The sequence below is a fragment of the Parambassis ranga genome, chromosome 15 (assembly GCF_900634625.1).
Source record: "Parambassis ranga chromosome 15, fParRan2.1, whole genome shotgun sequence".
Lineage (NCBI taxonomy): Eukaryota > Metazoa > Chordata > Actinopteri > Ambassidae > Parambassis > Parambassis ranga.
The window spans coordinates 19,536,898-19,557,635 of NC_041035.1; the positions used below are offsets into that span (position 1 = coordinate 19,536,898).

Consider the following 20,738-nt stretch of genomic DNA (forward strand, 5'->3'; position numbering starts at 1 on the left):
TTTACATAATCCTTCAGAATTATGATCATATTTTAGTTCAGTTCCTTCCATCTTTGGATTTATTTCTCAATACGTGACTCATTGATCACTGATTCATTTAGGCTTCTTTTCTAAATTGGAAGAATCCAGACAGATGGGGTTGCTCTGGGCCTGTCTCTTCCTAAAACTGTAGCTGATTTGGATCTAAAAAAGATATATCTCTGTTCACCATCACCCCCTGTGAGCTGGCACATACCTTCTATTATCTCTCTCTCTCTCTCTCTGTTTTTTAAACATGTAAACTTTAGTTGGTCTCATTATTTTTATGCGTCCAGCTAGATAAGGATAAATCCCTGCCTGTTTTGCCTTCTGAACAAAAAGGGGAGTTGTCAGTACTTGCCAGTGATCTGCCCTTCAGCAAGGTAATCAACCAACCAGAATTTCAACAGGGAGCTCTGTGTGCAAGTTCAAGTGTGAGCATCACACTCTGGATGTCTTAATGGGTGTTCCCACAACACGGGAAGAAACCTAGGAACTTCTGTACCATACATGACACTATGTATAATATTTTGTACTTGTGTATGCTGTACGGGGGTGTTAAATATGTCCTCCCCTGTGCTTGGTTTCCATATGATCCTCTGTGGTCACTCTAACCCCAGCCCTCTTCCTGTTTTGCTGTGTTTCTGCAGGACCGGAATCGGCCCTTTGATGCTTTTAGCTTGCACTCTTTGGAGAATTCCTTAATGGATATGATAAGGACTGACCATGACAAAGGTAAACCACACCCTGCCGGTGGCCCACCAATGACTATCGCTGATATTATATGGAGGAATCATTTTGCAGGTTAGGAATATTCATACATCATACCTCATGCTTACAGTATTTTCTTTTTTTTTTTGCTTCATGGGCATTTGATCAATATTTATATATCACCACTTTTTGATTTGCCAATCTCTTAATCAATATCCAGTATGGATCATCATGTTCTGCTTGAAATTGACACGGATATTAAATCAACATTTTGATCCTTACCTGCAAAATCTCACATAAGTGTTGCTGTTTGTGTGTGCAGTGGACCAGAGGTGCTCTCCAATGGTCTTCCGTCTTCATTTGTGATTGTGTGTTTGTGTCATATCAATGTTTCTTATTATATAGATGTAGTTTTTGTGTAGTGGATTGTGTTGTAGTTGTGTTTCTGAACCCTCTCTCCATGCCTTTTTAAGACCACCTCCATGTATGTCTGGACTTCTAAGTCAATATTTTCATAGCATCGGTCACATGTCTATTAAAAAAAACTTCTTTCTCCCAGACGGGGGCCCCGTCAGGTTAGGTGTGGGGGGGTTTTCTATCCTCTTCCATCCTCACATCTTAACAATGGAAAGATTGATGGGAGGGGTACATAATGAGCAGAGCATGTCGTTTCCCATAGCACAGAGTCTGTTTTCCCCATCTTCTGCTGAGCGTGCATTGTTAGAATGATCACTGCGGCTCTGGAAAGGTGTTGTAACGTCCTGCAGGGCTTCCCTCATGATGGGCGGTGCGTTCGTCAATCTCTTTCTGTTTGCTTGTCGTCATGTAGACATTGTGGGGCTGCAGTTAAGCCATCCGACCACACTGCAGCTCCACCCTGCTAGCACACCCACTCAGTGTCTGAGCTTTGCCGTCAGCCATGTAATATGCTGCAAAAGACACCTGCACACACGGCTCTCACTGGTATAATGTCAACTATGTGGCTGCATTTTTAAAAGTAATTAAGACATGTCTCTGTCTTTGTTGCTTTGTGTCGGTCAGTGGAATAAGAAATACAATGCACACTGGGAACAGGTTGTGCGGTGTCACCTGTAGGAGTCTGAGGCTCCAGCCTGAGTCTGCCTCAACTCCAAATTAATCCAAATACAGGCAAAGAAGTAAGGTGGACAGTTGAAGTCTGACCTGGCAGACACCACCTTAATTATGTCAACATTTTAATCTTAATATAATGAAACAAAAGTGAGTTATACAAAAATTCTCCTCCTGCATTTGGCACCAACTACTCACTTCTGGAGCCAGCCTCCAGAGGCCATATGTGGAACTGCAGTTTTTTTTATATTGTCAAATGTTCTCATATTTAGGTGCACCCTTCCCAACATTGTGTCTTTGTTGACCTCCTTCTCCCTTTGAGGTAGCAGAATGTCATCGTCTATTTTCCCAAGCAGCGCTCCCTGGTTGGCATCTAGAGCCCATTTTGAGTGTAAAATGTAGCCAGAAACATGAGAACACTGGCACTGTTAACTGGACAGGTGTGACCAGTCCAACCTGATCCAGCAAAGCGAGAGAATTCACATCAGTTGTACTGTTGTTTTAAACATTATACACTGTTCCTGATGTTTGCTCTCTGTAGTAGTCACGCCTATAATAAACTATCATTTTTTTCTTGGTCTCAGTTGTACTAAGGGTGGCCTCCCATTTCAGGGATGCTGTTGTTCACCAGCGTAAGAACCACCATTCTTAAGTAATAGGCACAGTTTTGCATTCCGGACTCACACCCACATCCATCCCATCACAGACATTTCTTGCATAGTTCTCATTGTGCTTGGAATAGTTGTTTTCCTTGCTCGTGTTTTATGAGTCCCTGTACGTACGCATGTTTTGTAATAAAAGGAAAACACTTGCACAGTGATGCGGATAGGAATGGTGAGGTGACCACACCCGCACCCCCCGTCGCTCTGAACAGGAAGAGGGCGAAGCCGTCTTGATTCTTTTGTTGTTGTTGTTGTTTGGAGAAGAGTCGGCTTCTGTGAGAGAGACACCTTATTCCCGCCGTCCTTTCAAACCTTCTTAAAGCTCTGTATCCCTTTCTGAGAGGGAGCAGGACCACAGGGGCATCTGAACAAACAGACCCTGTCTGAAGCAACACACACACACACACACACTGGTCTGTATGTAGTTTCTGAACTGGGTCAGCTGAGCTCACGTGTGCTCACACACACACACACACACCAGAGATTCTCCCCTCGGTCTGGAAAAACACCACCAGTCTGACAGCCAGCGGTAGTGTCTCACACATGCATACATCCAAATTGTTGCTGACATGTAAATCAGCTGAGACATTCCATGCAAAGCATTGTCACTGTGCACTTTTCTGCCTGCTGTGTGAGGACAGGATGGCTCAGCAGACGCGTGTCTGCAGCCTCTCCCCACACACCATCTCTAGATGTTGTCACTAAGACACTTGAGACGCTCAAAAGTGTTAGTAAGTCCCTTTAGTCCTTGTGGAAGCTGTGTGTGGATCCCACCCCACCCATAATGTCTCTCTCTGAACACACACACGTTGCCTCAGCCGGTCTGACTCACATGATCCTACTCACACGTCAGTTACGATTTCCATTGCCTTTTTGTGTGTGAGAGTGCAACAAAGGGACGGCATGTTGCATTTTTGGGGATGTAGTCAAGGCGAGGGCCGCTCTAACTATAAAGCGCTGCAGGAAACTCTGTGTTGACAGGAGCAGATATCATGGGAGAACATACATTTTTTTAATAATAGTCTAATTAAGCCATAAGAGAGGTTCATTCTTCCTGTAGAGGAAGATATTAGGTCACATCCACTTCAAGGTCAGTATTTATGTGGGTTAATAGTTCGGTCGATGATCCAGTTTTGACTCTCTAGACTCTTCCACCCTTATCGTTAACAACACATGAGAGAATTTCAGCCTTAGAGGCAATGTCTCTGCACTTTAAACGGTCGTGTAATGGCCGTGTAGTGACAGGGTGATGTGTTTATTAGCTGTGTTAAAGGTAAGATCGCACCTTGCTTCCAATAAAGTGCAACCTCAGAGCGCTGCGTTTTTTTGTATTGTGGTGGAAAATTCACGACTCCTGCAAGCATGACTGAGCTAATTTCCTTCAGGCAACAAAACAAGTCCGGGCTTGTTTTGTCTATTAAAAATGATTTGTTTGTCCCTTTTTACTGCACAACTTTGACATGCTGTTGTAAGGGTGACTGTCTCTGCCAAGGAGTGCAGCAGGGTAGATCCTCAGATATTATTTAAAAGGGACATAATGGTTTTATGACGGCTTTTATGAAAATGTGGGTGGTAGATTTGACACGTGTCGGGTGTTATCACCGGATGTGTCCTTAACATTCGTTTTTTATGCTTGACATGGTTAAGATAGGTATGAGGAACTTTGGCCCTGTTGTAGTCGCCTTGTTGAGGGTTTAAAGTGAAAAAAGTAGGCCATTCTGACAAACAGAGGCACACAAAATATCTCTCGGCTTGTTTTCTTACAGACACAAACATCCCTCTCAGGCTTTCTGTGCATCTGTTGGCTGTGTGTCGAATGTTTTGCCAGCATAGTGCTGGAAATTAAAGATCTCTTTGGCAGTAGTCAGCAAGAAGCGCAGCTTTGCAGCACCCTGCTGCCGAGGTGTTTTTTTTTTTTCATCATTGCTGACATTTCCACACCTCACTGTCGGCACACCCACTCTGCTCTCTCCTCGAAGGTGTTATTGGGGGCTTATGCTTGTGTTATAATGTGGACCAGAGGGAGCAAAGCATGGGCCTGAGGAGCAGAGAGGAGGACACATGGGAGGCTGTTAGTGGTGATTAGCAGCAGGGAAGCTAGTGGAAAATATAACATGAACTTGTAGTGTGCTTGATCATAAATGGGGGTTGTTCACCTTCACCAGATGTTCAGACGTTTGTTTGGCTGTGCTCATAAGTGGTGTTTCTCCTTATTATACAACATTTTCACTCACACTATCTGGTATGTAACGTTCAGGATTGGTTTTCCCCTTGAAGAAATTCAGTGAATCTCTTATAATTTAGTGAGCTTTTAGTTAAGTTTCTTTAAACTCATCGACAACATTAACGTCACTGAGAAGCAGATGCTTTTAATAGCACCAGAAAAGGTGCAAAAAAGTCCATCTGTCAGTCACCATCTCTTTACAAGACACAGAACAGGTTCTTTGAAAGCTAATAGTTAGCATACTGGGAGGCTATTTCTGCCATTTTTGTAGTTGAAGTTGTTTTTTTTCAGACCTATAACGTGACCATATGTGTAACTATAACCGATAAATACCCACAACTACCGCAAAGTCATGTGACCTGGGAGTTAACGCTGACAGCTTGAAAGCAGCTGTCATTTAAATGTCATGTCAATAATCTGACTCCTCTTAAAGGCTGTGCCATGGTTACGTTATGTTTGGAGCGCCAGATCTCAAATTCACGGCTTTATGCAACTAATCCATCGTTTACTCCACCCATTTCTACCGAAGCGGTCACAGCGAGGTCATCGTCCAGGCTGCGCATCAGGTCAGGCATGTGAAGGGGGTGGGGGGGGGGGGGGCATCGCCCATTGGATCAGTGCCCACGGGAGAGCGAATGGCGTGTGTCTCCTGAGTGGACACTCTGCTGTGCTGCCATCATGGTGAGGTTGAGAATAGCTCAGGCTGTCTGTGAGGAAATGTCACCAGAACAGCAGCAAGCAGCTCAGGGGGCCCCTCAGGCCCCGCTGCTCAGCTCCTGGGGGAAGCAGATGGCACATGCCCAGAGTTATTTAAAGGCTTTCAAAAGGGGCAACTGCCCCCCACCACTCTCCGTGTCTCTTTAAATGACTAATGTAGACAGAAAGACAATGCGTTTGTAGCAACATTTGCCCTCCAATCAGCAAAGTCACAGCTTTGATGTTTGATGTCTGTAGTCTCCCAGCCTGTAGTGTGTTAGGGGGTGTATTGATCGTTTTGCAGCAGTACTAGGTTAAAGTGCACAGCCTGATCTGAAGCTAAACACAACTTAATCATTCAAGGCCGCTTTAGCCAATCAGAAATTTGTGCTTACACCCTGTAATCTGGTTTGGAGACCCAACAAATAGACCTCCCACACGTTTACCGATACACTGTGAAGCTGTCCCGTGACAGCTGTTGAACTTAGATGACAGCCTGGAAGGAGCTGTGATGCAGAAAATGTAATGGGACGTTCTATAGAGGTGGAAACAGCCCTAAAGTGTCAGGATGGAGGCTTGTTCTGTTGTTAGAAATGGCTACACAGAAACACAGAAATGCAGAAGCTTGTCACCCTCCTCTAGTCCCCCAACTATCCCTCCTGTCGCGGGATTCTGACAGTGTGGAAATCCACATCTGTGGAGCTGCAGGGTGGCTGCCACTCCCTCCCTGGCCTTCTTCTCAGGTCTAACTGCTGGTTCCATCTCAGGAAGTGAGGCTCCCTCCGTGTCCCCACTGTGTATCTTCTGTGGCCAGATTTTGAAACATCTTGTTTGCGCCACAGCTTGCAACATGAAGCCGGGTGGCCCCTCAAAGTCCACGCAACACATCAGGAAACATACACCTGCAGTAAAGCCAGATATCCATTGCAGGAGCCCCCTTTTTAGCCATTAAGCCCCAGGTTTAACTGTCAAGTGAAAATGTTCCTTCATTTTCTGTTTTAAATGACTGCAGCTTGTGTGTCGAGCATAAAGCTGATGCTGGCAGATTTTGACAGAGGCCGTGTGCATCTGTAAATGTGTTGACAGCAGTGTGTCATCCTGAAGCAGGTGAAGCTATTTCTGCATCAGCGTGACGTTTCCTGTACGAACCGGACAATGGAGACAGACATGAGGAATCCAGGATGTTTAGACATCCCTCATCACCTTTTTTTTTTTTTTCCACGAAAACACTGATAGCCAGGGCGCGTGCAGCATGCGCACATTGATACTGTTTCTGAATTCTGAGGGAGGCTTTTGCTCGGGTGTGAGATTATGTGACAACAAAAGAATGTGTGTGTCCACTTCCTTTTTCACTTCTGTTGTCTTTGTTTTTCATCATGGCTGCCAAGATTATATGAATGTCTCCATACAGGCTGTTAATTAACTTCCATGTTTTTCCCTTCTTTGTAATTTTTCTTTTTCTTTTGTTTTTCTCCGATAGGACGCATGGGCCTCAACTTTCATCATCCGGGCGCGGACCACATTATGCCGCTTAATAGTAAGTCACATTTTTAATGTGTTTATGATGGTTTTTTCTTTGTCTAGTGTGTCCACTGCGTTACATACGGCTGCAATGGTCAGGCTCTGAAATCATACATGAAGCAGAATGTGGCTACAAATCATGTCAAGCAGGCAGGAGATGTAACCGTGGTAACCAGGACCAAAATAGCATCAAAAAGCAGGAAAAAAACAAGTGGAAAAGGTGTTTCGGGTCACCAAGTGAATGTAGTGTGTGTGTCTGTGTGTGTGTGTGTGTGTCTAAAATGAGAGGCTGTTACATGACAAACATATGTCCTAGCTGCAGGGTGCCTGTGTGTCAGTATGTGCTGCGTACACCTGCCTACCCTTATGGCCTGGATTCCCTGACACCATAAACTTAGGACAGACCTCTTAGCACTGTGGGAAGCACGAGCTGTGAATAGCACTTCCCAAAATACTTTGACATGTAAGACTAGAGTGTCCCGCCGGCCGGTGTCACCAGCAGTGACAGCAGAGGGAAAGCAGCCCTTTATCCCGTATGTTGCTTCATGGATGCCACGAAATTTTCCAGCCGCTTCTGAGCAGTCTTTGCTCTGCAAAGATATCAAGAATGTGATCAAACTAAATCAGAGACAGCCCTCATTTCCTCATGCTCAGTTTGCCCACGGGGTACAAAAAAAGCAGAGGATATCTAACATAAAAAAAAAACTTCCTCAGTGCAGCAGTTTCAGCATCATCTTGACAACACTGGTGCTCCTTCTTCATTTTGTTCTTTTCATCATCTGTATCCTCGGGATTGATGTTAAGATGTTGTGTCGTGGGAATTACGCTCAGGCGAGCACAGATCTGTCCAGATCTTCCAACAAGTCTGTCAGAGCGGGCTCCCTCCGTCGTAGCCTGTGATGTGTGTCGACGGGGAAGCTTTGGTTTTAACTTTAAAAGAGTTTCACAGTGTGTTTCTACTTCATTTCTTCCCATTAGCTTTGAGGCGTCATGCAGTGAAAACCTGTAAACGCTCCACTTTCCGTGTTAGCACTCGAGGTGAAGAAGAAAAGGGAGGAGAGCAGTGAGCGTAGGTCCTCCTTCCAGATTTATCTCTGCTGTTCACTTGACAGCCTCCAAGGCTTCAAACTCATCCTGCCCATCCTGCCCAGAGGAATCACCAAAGTTTCCTTCAAAGCATTCTCTCCCTCTCTCTCCCAGACCCACTTAGGTTAAAGTTTGTACTTATTCTTAACCCCTCGCTCGTCTCCGTCCTCCTCTCCCTCATTACCCTCTCTCTCTCTCTCTCTCTCACCGAGGCATCCGATGGTTTCCCAGCGTAGCGCTTTCTTCATTTCATCCCGGTTGCTAGGTGACTTTGTTTCTGCCGATGGCCAGACGGTGAGAGGGCAAAGCTGCAGAGGGAGAGACGGCCCAGGTTTTTTGATTTTAGAGCCAGATCTGTTTAATGAAAACATGGCAAGAGAGAAGAGGCTCAGAGACAATATATTCCCAGAGAGAAGCCAGAGGGGCAAGTCACATAATGGAGCCCGCACAATGCAAAGGCCCATATTGGGGGTTCTCTGAGGCATTGAGTCTGAGCTTTGTGACTGATGAGTTTAGAGGAGCAGGAAGGTCTGTTTAGTGCTGAGTTACCCCTCCTGCTGTTTGTTGGCATTTGAACTGTATTAAACCACATTTTGTCTCCATTGTGGTTTCAATTCTCAGCACAGCCAGACTCAAATGGAAAGAGCCTGTGGGAACATTTCAGGGATTAGGCAAGATTTGGTGTTTTCGCATGTACATCTCGAGCTACATTAAGCGTGAAGGTCAATTTTTAAATTGAATAACAGGAAAAAATAACAGGAGCTCTGCCATTTTAACACCAGACCAGGCAATACTAAACAAAAACAATTACCCCTCATGACATGGAGGTCTGTGCAGATTTGACTCACCTTTTCTTTTAGAGTTAGCTCCTAGAGGCTGCAGGTGGAACTGCAGTTTTTGGACTGGCTTCACTTCTCAGCTCTGGAGGTTGTCGTCAGGTGTGAACACAACCTGAGCACCTTTTACAAAGACCTCTTAGCGGGCTGCATTTGCTAATAATCCCTTGATTTGATCCCATGATAACTGGTGGTTGTATGAAGTCGGAATCCTGTAAGACACACTTAATTTCATGTTTGGTGCACTTAATAGTTTCTCACAGCCTTTTTAAAGACATTTGAGGATGGAGGAAGTCACACTGTGTCTGTTATCTGATAACTATAGAACTTGAGATAAGGACACTGGAGTGAGTTTGGGGGTCAAAGTTAGAGCTCAGACCCAGATAAAAGTCCAGGAAATAGTCCTTTAGTGAATTATTTATTATTCTAAGTCTACTTTTGTTAAATTAACTAAGTTGTGGCAGAGAAATGAGAATCGGAAAAGATCATTTTGGAAGCCGGTGCATGTGACCTGTTGGGTGCACACCTTTAAGTCTTTCCATAGATTTACATGGGTTTATCCCTGACATCAGAGCCTGCTCTCCTCTCTCTCTCTCTCTCTGCACGTTATCCTCCTCTCTGTGACAAGCCACGTCCGTGCACTCTCCTTATCCTGTGGGAAGTTTCCACTCGCACCTGGCCTGCCGTACCTGACCTGCAAGCAGCTTTTAATATTTTACCAAGGCCATGATAATGACTAACCTGCTCTGCCTGCAGTCCTGCGTGCGCACCGCTTTATGGCCTCATTTGTGAATATTCACAGATTAGCAGGAGCCGGAGCCATTGCAGGTTCATTAAACTGAGATTACAATCTCTGGCTACAGGGCGATGCATTATGCAGCTAAATATCTCCAGCCATTTGCGTGGAATAAACCTCGCCTATCGCCCTTCCCTACTTGCGTGGCATCAGCGTGCGCCCGTTGCCAGGGCAGGTGGAGCAGGTTTACTGTGGGCCGGTGCCAGGCTGTAATAATCGCTCTCGTCCCATTGCTGCAGCTTAGGTGTGGCCATCTGTGGTTTCACTGTTGCCTTTTAGAGATGTTCCTGGTTTGGTTTATTTCCACAAAACCCATGTCTCTGTATCTCTTTCCTATCCTGCCCCGACCCTCTGTCTCTCCCTGTGTCTCTCTCCTTCCCCCACTGTGCTGACAAGCAGCCCGGAGCTATGGCCGCAGAAGAGGTAACGTGTGGCATTTTCTCTGGGGTTCTGCTCGCCATGCCGGCCGCATCTCTCTCTCTCTCTCTTCAAAGCTGAGGGTTGAGGGGGGGTGGGAGGTTTAGTGTGGTGTCACTATCTGCTTTTTCATCTGTGCTGTGATTGAATGAAATCATATTAATTTTGACACGGTGTTTTCCATGTTGTGCATTTAATCAGGACGGGGGGCAAAGGTCCATCAAATCTGTTCATGTGAATCCTGTTTTGCTTGATGGGGGAGAGAAAAAAAAATCCGACCATTTTCTTTTCTCTCTATTCTGAGTCAGTTGTCTTAACTGTGATGTCTGCTTGGTAAAAAAAAAACATTTTCAGGGATGGACTTCCTTTCCTGAGAGCAAATCTCGTAGCATGTTTGGTTGGAGAGCTTCCAAAATTGATTTTAAAGGTTTCCTGACAGAGTATGCTGACTCAGAAGTGATTCATCATCTTGATGGCAAAGATGGGTGCTTCCACTGTGGCTCCTCTCTGATCTGGTGTGCTTTATTGTTATTAACTCATTCTGTCTTTCTTCAGTGAGGACGGAGGCTGCTGTGTGACATGTGTAAGGTCACTGCAGCAGATCTGTGATAGTTATAGAGTGTGAAGCTCCTGACATGATCAGAGCATGTAGTATTAATACTTAATTAATACAAAATTATTCTGCTCTAATATTGATTACATTACAGAAACACATAAAGGCCAAACGTATGTGGACACACTGACCCACATGACTCTAAAAAGGGAACTATTGCAGGTTTATGTCCACAAACGTTTGGTCACATTTTTTTTTCACTTCTGTTTTACGGATATTTTCATTCAGACTTTGTAGTCGTGGGATGGAAAGCCCCGCTCTAAATGAAAATAAGACCTAATTTAACTTTTTTTTTATACATATATAATCACACACAAAAGTCAAGATGGATGTGTTTAGAGGTAGAAGAAAGGAGGCAGAACTCCAAACTGCTGCTTCTACTTTAACTGTTTCCATGTGGGATTAATTCACCGTCTCTCTCTCTTTTCTTTTCGCACTCTTCCCCCGTTATCCCCGTCTGTCTTCCTGTGTGTCCTTTTGGTTTTTTTCTCTCTCCTCCTGTCCTCACAGGTCGTTCCTGTCTGTTTCCCTTTGAAGACGGTTTCCTCGACGACGGCCACGGCGACCCCTCCTTGACTCCGGGCCTGAACTCGCCAACCCGCTGTCAGAATGGAGAGAGGATGGAGCGCTACTCCAGGAAGGTCTTTGTCGGAGGCCTCCCCCCTGACATAGACGAAGGTGAAGGAGAGATTGTTTTTCATTTACACGTGTAGAGAGAAGTGTTCACGCCACTTCGGGCTGTTTCTGTCAGCAGATACATTTTGTACAGTACGTCCACAGTTAGAAGGCTCCCAGCGCAGTCTGTGTTCTGGCTGTTTGCCAGCAGTGGTTACAGCGACGCTGAAGGGCACCTTGTCACTTCTAGCTGTGTATGTACGCAGCTACTGTTATTAAAAGAACCTGTTGACAGTTCATCAAAGTTAAAGAAAGTTTTTAGTTTTTGAGATTTTCACACTTGTAGTTCAGTTCCCAGTTGGACCCAAGCAGAATCAAACCCTGATTTACTTGAGGTTCACTCTAACAGACCAACAGACACAAAACGAAAGGCACAACTCTGATCACGTGTGTTGTGCAACCTAACCCTGCAACAGTGCTGTGTACTCAGCTAACCATCCAATATTTGCGATGCTGGAAATTCGTTACATCCTCACTGCTCTGTGTGCACATACAGTGCATTCTGTGTTGTTAAATCACATGATCTTTATGGTCAAACATGTGACGGTCCAGTTTGTTCAGTCACATTTGGTCCTTGCTGTGTTCATATTCCAGTCTAACTGTATCAGAGTTCGTTTGGACTCGGACTGAGAATCCACCTTAACTCCAAATACAGGCAAGGAGGTGGAGCATGTGGTGAGTCAGGTGGGCAGTCATGGAAGCAGGAAGCTTGAGCTGTGATTTGGTCCCTGAGTTATAAAACCCTCCATATATATTTGTTACAAGAAGGGCTCTTATCGATAGAGACCAAAACCAGGCTGTAAACATGTTTATTTCTGCTGTAAAGTTAGACATTATAACATGGGAGTCTATGGAGATTTTGAAGCCGGCCCCTAGAGGCTGCGGTTCAAACTGCAATTTTTTAACATTTTCCAAACCTGGAAGTTGCCACTTGGTCTAAACCTCACACAGACATTTGTGTGGATGTGGTCATGCTAATGCCTGTTACCCCTGGCTAGCTAGGCTTGGGAGACGAATCATTCTCCTAATTTAACTCTGAGTGAGTAAATTTCTGTAAATGTCTGTAATTTGCTATCTGAAGCGAATCTGATGCCTCATTTTATTTACTCTGACTGAGCTCGTCTGGCTCCCCTCCTCCAGTTAAACAGATTACCACCTGCCAAAAACCAATTACAACAATTTAGCTAATGTGTGAGGTGCGTTTGAAATGTTGACTGTATGGAGGAGCGCTGGGAACAGTATGGCTGCATGACACAGCTGGGGTTGCATCCAGAGACATATTTTTTCTGCTGCCTTGACAAAAAGATGCAAAAGTGAAGATCAAGATGTGATGACAAAAAGATTAATTCCAGGCTGCTCATTTGTTTATTATTAGGCCAGAGAGGGAAATTAATAAAATTGACTTGTGAGGATCTGTCAAAGACTTAATGTGGGATTTATTCTCACATACTGCTGCTGAATCGATGCACCAAATACCTCAGCAGGCTGAAAAATTCATGAGTTTCCACAGCACGCATCAGCCCAGTACAGACTGGATGTGCCCGGCCTGTGTTCCTGTTTAATGCAGTGGCTACTACTGCAGCAGGAACAGGGCAGAAAATAGAAACCAGGGCTGTCTCAGCACAGAGTGTGGTTCTGCATCGAGTCAGTGGTATGCATATTACACGAACAGACGTGAGTGGATATTATAATGTTTTGTTTTTTTTGTCTTTATTCTTACAGATGAAATCACCAACAGTTTCCGTCGCTATGGGCACCTGGTGGTGGACTGGCCCCATAAAGCTGAGAGCAAATCCTACTTCCCACCGAAAGGTAACCAGCCGGTTCTCACAGCATCATCTGTATTTTCCCACCAAAGTCTACACCAACAAATATCGCCATCTGAGAGCGTTCTAAACACTCGTATTACCGTGAATTCACAGCTCACGCTGAGCAGCCGTACAGGTGTCTGTTTGTGTGAGCGGCCCTCTCATTGAGAGACACACACGGTGTATAATGACTTTATAATCAGCCACCAGGAGTTTAAACCCGAGGCCTGTTTGCTTGAATGAGCACCCGAGGAGTGTGAAAGTTTTTCTCCTTTTTTGCACAGACTCTCGGGTGTCGTTTTCAGGTGGGTGATCACCACCTTCCTCCTCCTCCTCTTCCTCCTTCTCCTTCTTCTTCTTGAGAGCTGCAACATCACTCCCTCTGGCCTGCTAGCTGCAATGTGTCATATTAGGGAAGCTATTAAAGACTGGAAATAACTGACATTCCATAGGCAGATGGTAATACACTGCATCTGGAGGACCTGCAGAAATCCCTGCCAGTTTCTCCCCCACTCTCATTTTTCATCATCATTTTTAGCTCGGGAGGATTATTTTGAATAGACTCGGCTCTACTAATATCCAAAGCCAGGAGGAAAAATGCAGCATCCTTTTAGGGGAATGAATGAGGACGCCGCCATGTAAGGGGAGGAGACATGTGGGACTGGCGTTCTGTGTAGAATTCATCTCTCGCTCTAATTTAAAACTCCTCACACTCCAAAACTCCAAGGGAAACTAAAGCTAAAATATCCTGTTTATATCACACTCTCCATATTAACTGGCAGGGGAGCTTGGACAGATGCCCGGTGTCAGAGTTCTTAGCACTAATAGCTTCAGGGTTGAGAGCAAGTGCACATATGTGTGTGTCGCACTGCTGTAGCGAGTGATTTACAAATGTGGGTTTCACGTCAGGAGGTCATTGGCCTCTCCTCGCCTTCTTCCAAGTTTGACCGAATGGAAGAGAGCTGTCACTTTCCACCCTGCTTCACATTAAACTGCCGACAATATGTGTCTGTGCAGTTATGAAAGTGTTTTGGTTTTGTGGATGACTCATGTCATTGGCTGGGTCTGAATTTAGGGGCAGGGTGAGACTCTTTCGGTGCTTTGAGAAGAACGGAGGCAGGGACCGATGAGGATAGAAGTCAGTTTAGGTTGTGTAATATTCCAGGTGTTTTCCCTTTCCTCAGAGCATCTCCAGCACACCTGGTGTCCTGGATGACCAAGAAAAAAAATCATGCCATAGAAGCCAAAATGGCCTCCTAGAATGCCAGAACATACTTCAAAAATCTGGAGGCTATTTTTTCCGTGACAGTGTAGATGGATGTGTGTGATAGGTGGAGAGAGAGCTGCGACTATGCCACAACATGTAAACAGACCGACACTGACGAGGAGGAGGAGGAGGAAGACATCTTGGCAGGATAGATGGATGGAGACACAAACACACCTGCTCTCTAAAAAAACAACTACAGGCCCGTTGGCTGTTGGCAAATGAAGAGTCGCTGATACAGTGGAGGAAATGAAGTGATGCTAATTTTGGATATAATCCCAAAACCAGAAGACAGCAGGGAGATGGACACACTGCTAATGTATGCAAAAAAATGTTTTAAAGATGTCACTGACTCTGCCTCGTGGCATTATAAAATGCTGCCTCAGTTGTCACCTTTTGAAACGATCAAACGAGTCTGACACACTGTTATTACTGTGTGACGTGAGCATTAGCATTTGCAGCAGTTTATAGCTCCCAGCGCTCCGGGTATGCCACACAAACATCACCCTCTTCCTCCTCCTCTTCCTCCTCCTCCTCCCTGGCCACAGACAGAAATAGCTCCCCAACATTTCAAGCTCATCGCCAACAATAGTGATGACAGTGTTTAGACGATAAGAGAGGGTGTGAGTGACAGCACCAGAGTGCCCACAGATTACTGCTTGTTTTTTTTTGTGTCATGCTGAGAACAATCAGCATCATTGTTTATGATTCCGCTGGTATATTTCTAAAGCTAGACGCTGACATCGCTTGGAAAGGTTAAACAGCTAATGTGTTAATGCAGCATTTACCTGTTTACTCCTCAGCCTGTGTTTTTTTTGAGTCATGTTTCCGGCCACCTGATGAAAGCGAGCGCGGTATTTTTAGCCCAGTTTTGCTTTCCACCAACTCCTGAGGGAAACATGTCTATCCTAAATGCTGCTAAATTTGTCATTTGGTCCTAAGCTTGACTTTTTTTAATAGCCAGCTGCTTGCTGTGGCTGGAAGTAGAAGAGGACGAGAGCAGCGGTGAAGGTACAGGCCGTGAAACCAAGACAAACTGCTAAAAGAGGCTCTGCAGGACAAGCCGAGACAGAATAGGATGACATCTGTGTCCTTGAGTGACACCTTTCGCATTCATTTTGTATTCTAAAAATGCTGATGAATGCAGCTTTAATGTCTCAGTTCAGAGGCTCCTTTTAAATTGAAGATTCGGTGTGAGCTGCTTTAAATTTGGACAGACGTTTTGAAGGGTTCAGTTTTTAAAGTAAGCATCAACTGCAGCTGTGAAGGTTGCTAGGCAACACAAGCAGCTGGCCATGTAAACCTTCATGTTCTACGATGCATTTGTAGACCAATAGTGTTGCCGCTGTGCAACAAACGTGTCCCATTTTGAAGGCTCCTTCAAATCCATCCGTCTGAGCAGCACAGGACGTCCTCCACAGACTAGACCGTCCAATTTAACAATGATGACGCTGACCCTCATTGGGACACAGCTAGCTACTTTGTGCTAAGCTAACTGGCTCCTGTGTGTGAAATCAGGTTTCCAGACATGGCTCCCATGTGTCAAACAAACCTATTAACACCTTAGGAGTTACCTTGCGGGGTTACGTATTACAGAAAATGTCATCATGTCGCTGTTGAGGTAACCGTTTCTCTCCTCTATGAGTCAAACATCTGGCCGCCGTTACAGGAAAGTATCAGTCTTGCATGAGGTCACTGGTCTGTGTGTGTGTGTGTGCGACCCACGAGGCGCGCTACCTGTCGTCTGTCTGTAAACAGCGTTCTTCTTACTGCCGTCCTCACACAGCTGGGAGCTCAGCAGCAAAAGCCCTGTAAATCAGAGGCACGAGCCACTGCAGATCTGCGCTCTCTCCTCCCGCGGCATAAGCCTCTGCACTGCGCAAGGCTGATGGAAGAAGAGACAGATCCTCAGACTAAATATCAGACCAGTAATGTGGCAAAGTGCCCTGTGGAATCTGCTTTAAAGGGGGGAGGCCCTGGGCATCGAAGCATAGCAGTGATGAATGAAGTATCTGTTGATGAGCACACAACAACCTGAGGTCATAAATAAGATTGCTGAGAAGGGGAAGTGAATAATGAAGAAGAAGTTAAGGACAGATTTTGATGGTATAAAGTCCATCTGGACGTCTGTGTGCCTCATTTTGCCCTGACCGGTGTGAATGATGTAATGCTCTTGTTTTTCCTGGCTACTTGCATCAGCTCTCCAACTTCCCATCAGGGTCTGTTATCCTTTCGTCCGTGTCCACAGCCCCTCCCATTTATCCTGAACCTCTATGTTTGCATGGCGGTCATTCATGCCGCTTCTCTTGCTACCTTTCCTTACTCTTTTTTTTTTATCTCTCTTTCCATCTGTCTCACTCCTCTCTCCCTCTCTCTCTCTCTCTCTCCCCTGCCCTGGGTCATGGAACACGTTGTTCCCTCCTTCAGACTGTATGAGCTGCTGGCGAGCTCTGCCTTTTCATGCCTTGCCTCTTCCCCCCACCCCCTGTGTAAGACTGCAGTTGTTGTTTTTTTCTCTGAGGGGGTATGTCGGTGCTAAACCGCATGATTTCTCCCAATGACAAACCCTCTTTATGTAACCCCGCAACACACACACACACAGGTCTTATGTCAGGTGACGATAGGGCACGTGGAGGAAGATGACACAAAGTGCACAAAATGCTCTTTGTATTGAGCGTGTTTCCTGTGTACGAGGGAGAGGTGGTGGCTCTGTCGAGTCAGACTTCACACAGCTGATTGCAATAAGCTTATGTTACTTTTGCACAATAATACATTCATATACACAGACTTCATATTGTTTATGCTACTGTGTTAGCCAGAGAATCAGGATCTGTGTCCTGCATCCTTTGAGGGACGCATTCATTAGAGGCATGTCCTCACAAGACTTCCTGTTTATCACAACATAGCTGCTCCTGTTGCCTAGAAACCTATAAATAATGCAAGTTTAAAATAAATTCATTAGCCAATCAATGTATTCTGACATTTGATGGACAAACCAGTCCCAAGCTTCCACTTATCCACTTATTGTTGCAGCTTTAGAGCAGATAATGAGGATTTAAATGAAAACTTTGTGTGTTTGTCGACACAAAAAAGCTCAAAGAAAGAACCTGCTAGTCCTGACCTCAAGGGCCCCTGATGCCTGAGCTCATCATCACCCTTCACCACACTTTACAAAATGCTTAAAGGGAACCAGAACACTTTAAAATGTTACACAAAATGTGCAAAGCTCCTGATATCAGAGCCCCCAAAATGACCAAAACAATTGTTAATCTGTTTTAAACTAACTCATTTAAGTTGCATGTCATAAATGCCATGACATGTCATGACGGCTCTGGGTGGTGTGATGTCACAAGGACACACACATCACACATGTACAGTCTCACAGTGACAGAAGCCATTGGCAGCTTTTGCTTCCGCACCTGCTTTTCCCCATTTGACCTTTGAAGCTTTTTTTGTCCTACCTTGCTTTTATTCCCTTTATACACTCACACACACTCACACACACAGACAGACGTTTCCACATACCACAGTCGACTGGCTTTGCTGAGTCACCACTTTTTTTCCACTCTCATTTCCACCCATCCGAGCTGCAGCAGCAGGAATGTTAGGAGTGAAACATGACAGTTGCACATTCCTCTTTGCCATTTTCACTCATGCATTTGGCCATGTATGTGTGTGTGGTGTGTGTGTGTGTGTGTGTGTGTGTGTGTGTGTGTGTATAGTTTCCAAAGACACATGGCTTTTGTAGTAGTCTCAACTGACTGCGAGTACTGTAAGTGTGATCTGGTGCACTTGTGCATATGTGTTTCTGCCCATCCCGCCGGCTCTCTTCAGACGGCTCATATTCCCCTGACTCATGGCTGCCGCAGGTGCCGCTGGACAACTAATAATAACTGTGTGCATCTGCTGCTTTTTTGACAGCTTTTCATACAGTTTGGGTCTTGGTTGATCCCCGTAGCACTGCGTGTACACCTCCCTGAATCAGTTTTCTGTCCTTCCTGAAACAGCTTAATAGCTCTGACCTTGAGGATGAGGTCTCTGCTAAATAATTCAGCAGTACAGAGTCTGAAATGCTCTTTATTTCCTGCTGCAAAAAAAAAAACGCACTGCCAAACTCTCTCTACCTGACCCCGAAGATCTGCAGTGTGTCAGCCCTGATCAATTTTGCATGGTTCCTTTAGGAGTGAGGCACTCCCAGCCACTTTATCTGAGCAAGGTGCCAGCAGCAGAGGACAGAAGGCAAGGTCGTCTGGCTGCGTGGAGCCCGACTTGTGTGGTGTGGTGGTCATGAGATTGGAACTTTTACACCACTGTAAAAAAAAAAAAAAAATCCAAACATCTATGAATCCTTTCCCAGAGGACAGAATTTAAAAAGTCATAGTCACAAAGCTGCAACTGTTAAACATGGACGATAGAGTTTCTGTTGTGTGTGTGTTTGTGTGTCGTGGCTGCAGGGGTTGTTTTCCAGATGTTGTCTTTTTCTTATGAATGTGATACCTCCGGCATACCTTGAGGGGATGTCTGTAAATTCATAATTATGACCGTGATGGTCAGAGGTCACTCTGGAAAAAGCAATCTTTGTTTACTTTAATGGGAAGATTCTGGTTATGATGATATAAACTGGTCATTCTGGTTTCTTCTAAAGTTCCTTCCTTCTCTCTTTCAGGTTACGCCTTCCTGCTGTTCCAGGAAGAGACCTCTGTTCAGGCCCTGATCGACGCCTGCATCGAGGAGGATGGAAAACTCTACCTGTGTGTGTCCAGTCCCACCATCAAAGACAAACCGGTGAGTCCCAGCAGTACAATGGAGACGGGAATGGGAAGTGTGACAAGTCAATATGTGCAACATGAAAAGAGCAACCGGGTGAGACGTTAGTGATTAGGCTGCAGGAAGGAGCCAGCACGCTGATGCCACAGGTGCTCCACATCACTTTAATTAGCTTCCTGCACAGTACACACACACACAATTAGGTCTCCCATCCAACTCAAGTGTTTGTTCACACATGTAATTTATTTCTTTTGGTCTGGACCAAAGCAGGAAATTATAATTTAGCTCGACATCCACTCACTGGTGTGTTCTTCAGTGGACTAAAAGACAAAGATGTTTGCCTGCCTCACCGCTGGCTTCTATTGTGGCTTCTCCTCATATATGTGCTAGTTTCTGTGTGAGAGAGTTGACAGTCATGCTCTGTACTGGCTAAATGTTAGCTTAGTTTTCAGTCATAAACAGGCCTGTGATAGACTGGCGACCTGTCCAGCATGTCCTCTGCATCTCACCCACTGACAGCTGGAAGGCTCCACCCCCTCCTGCCATCCTGTGTAGGATAAATCTGGATAAAGTGAAGGACTGACTAAGGCCCCGTTCACACTGGGGAAAAAAATGTGGCTTAAGCAGGATTTGGCCGCATCCAGATCAATCCAGATGTGTTTTTTTCCGAGTGTGAACACCTCCAATCCGGCTGAATCCAGTTTGATTTCAAGCCGGCTAGATCCACCCTCGAGAGGTGGATCTAGCAGGATTGGCTCAAATGTGGCTCAGGTGTGAACGCAAATGTGGCTAGCGAATCCGGCTAGCCACATTATTAGCCATATTACGAGGCGCCACCTAGTGGTTTGGAGAACAGCAAACACGCTGGATGAAGCCGGATTGAGTGCGGACACAACTGTGTGCTAGCCAGATTTGAAAATAGGTCTGAACGCATCCAGCTTAAAGGCTGTCTGGGCTCAATCCTACTCTAGCTGGAATGACTTTCTCCAGTGTGAACGGGGCCTAAATTATGTTGAACCAGGGATCAGTCAGGGCGATATATAATTCACCGTCAGGACACATGACTGTACTAAATGTAGCAGAGCAGCTGCAGGTCCATGTGTCCTTTCCTTGTATGTCCACACAGGAGACATTCTGGAGACTGAATTATAGGCTGCATTTTGGAAGTGGACACGTTGACTGTAGTTACACAGGAAGACATGGGAAGTTAGAGCTGAAGTGTAAAAATATGCTCTAGGTTCAGAGGTATTGTGTCTTACTGCACATGCTCAGTAGTGTGTAACTGTTGAGATGTGTGTGTCAGTATATGAACCTCTCTTTATTCATCCACAGGTCCAGATCCGTCCCTGGAATCTGAGCGACAGTGACTTCGTCATGGACGGCTCCCAGCCTCTGGACCCCCGCAAGACCATCTTTGTTGGAGGGGTGCCACGGCCTCTGCGTGCAGGTAATTTTTTATTTTTTTTTGAACCTCTAAACTGGCTTCATAACGCTGACCGGCATGGAGCTCGGAGGCCGGAGGCTGTAATGAAAGTTCTCCCTGTGAGAAAGCAAT

The 20,738-nt window shown here is 45.4% G+C and overlaps 1 protein-coding gene across 6 annotated transcripts in view; it reads left to right on the top strand.

Moving 5' to 3' along the window:
• The window catches only part of cpeb3 (cytoplasmic polyadenylation element binding protein 3), a 30,129-nt gene that overhangs the window by 6,965 nt on the left and 2,426 nt on the right, over window positions 1-20,738 (top strand). For 3 of the 6 annotated variants that reach the window (XM_028422733.1, XM_028422739.1, XM_028422738.1), the window contains exons 3-9: window positions 669-822; window positions 6,881-6,937; window positions 10,039-10,062; window positions 11,180-11,347; window positions 13,067-13,156; window positions 19,083-19,201; window positions 20,516-20,630. In XM_028422733.1, coding sequence (XP_028278534.1) covers window positions 669-822; window positions 6,881-6,937; window positions 10,039-10,062; window positions 11,180-11,347; window positions 13,067-13,156; window positions 19,083-19,201; window positions 20,516-20,630 — 727 coding nt within the window. The remainder of the gene's footprint in view (window positions 1-668; window positions 823-6,880; window positions 6,938-10,038; window positions 10,063-11,179; window positions 11,348-13,066; window positions 13,157-19,082; window positions 19,202-20,515; window positions 20,631-20,738) is intronic. The other 3 variants (XM_028422736.1, XM_028422734.1, XM_028422737.1) reach the window with 3 other exon arrangements.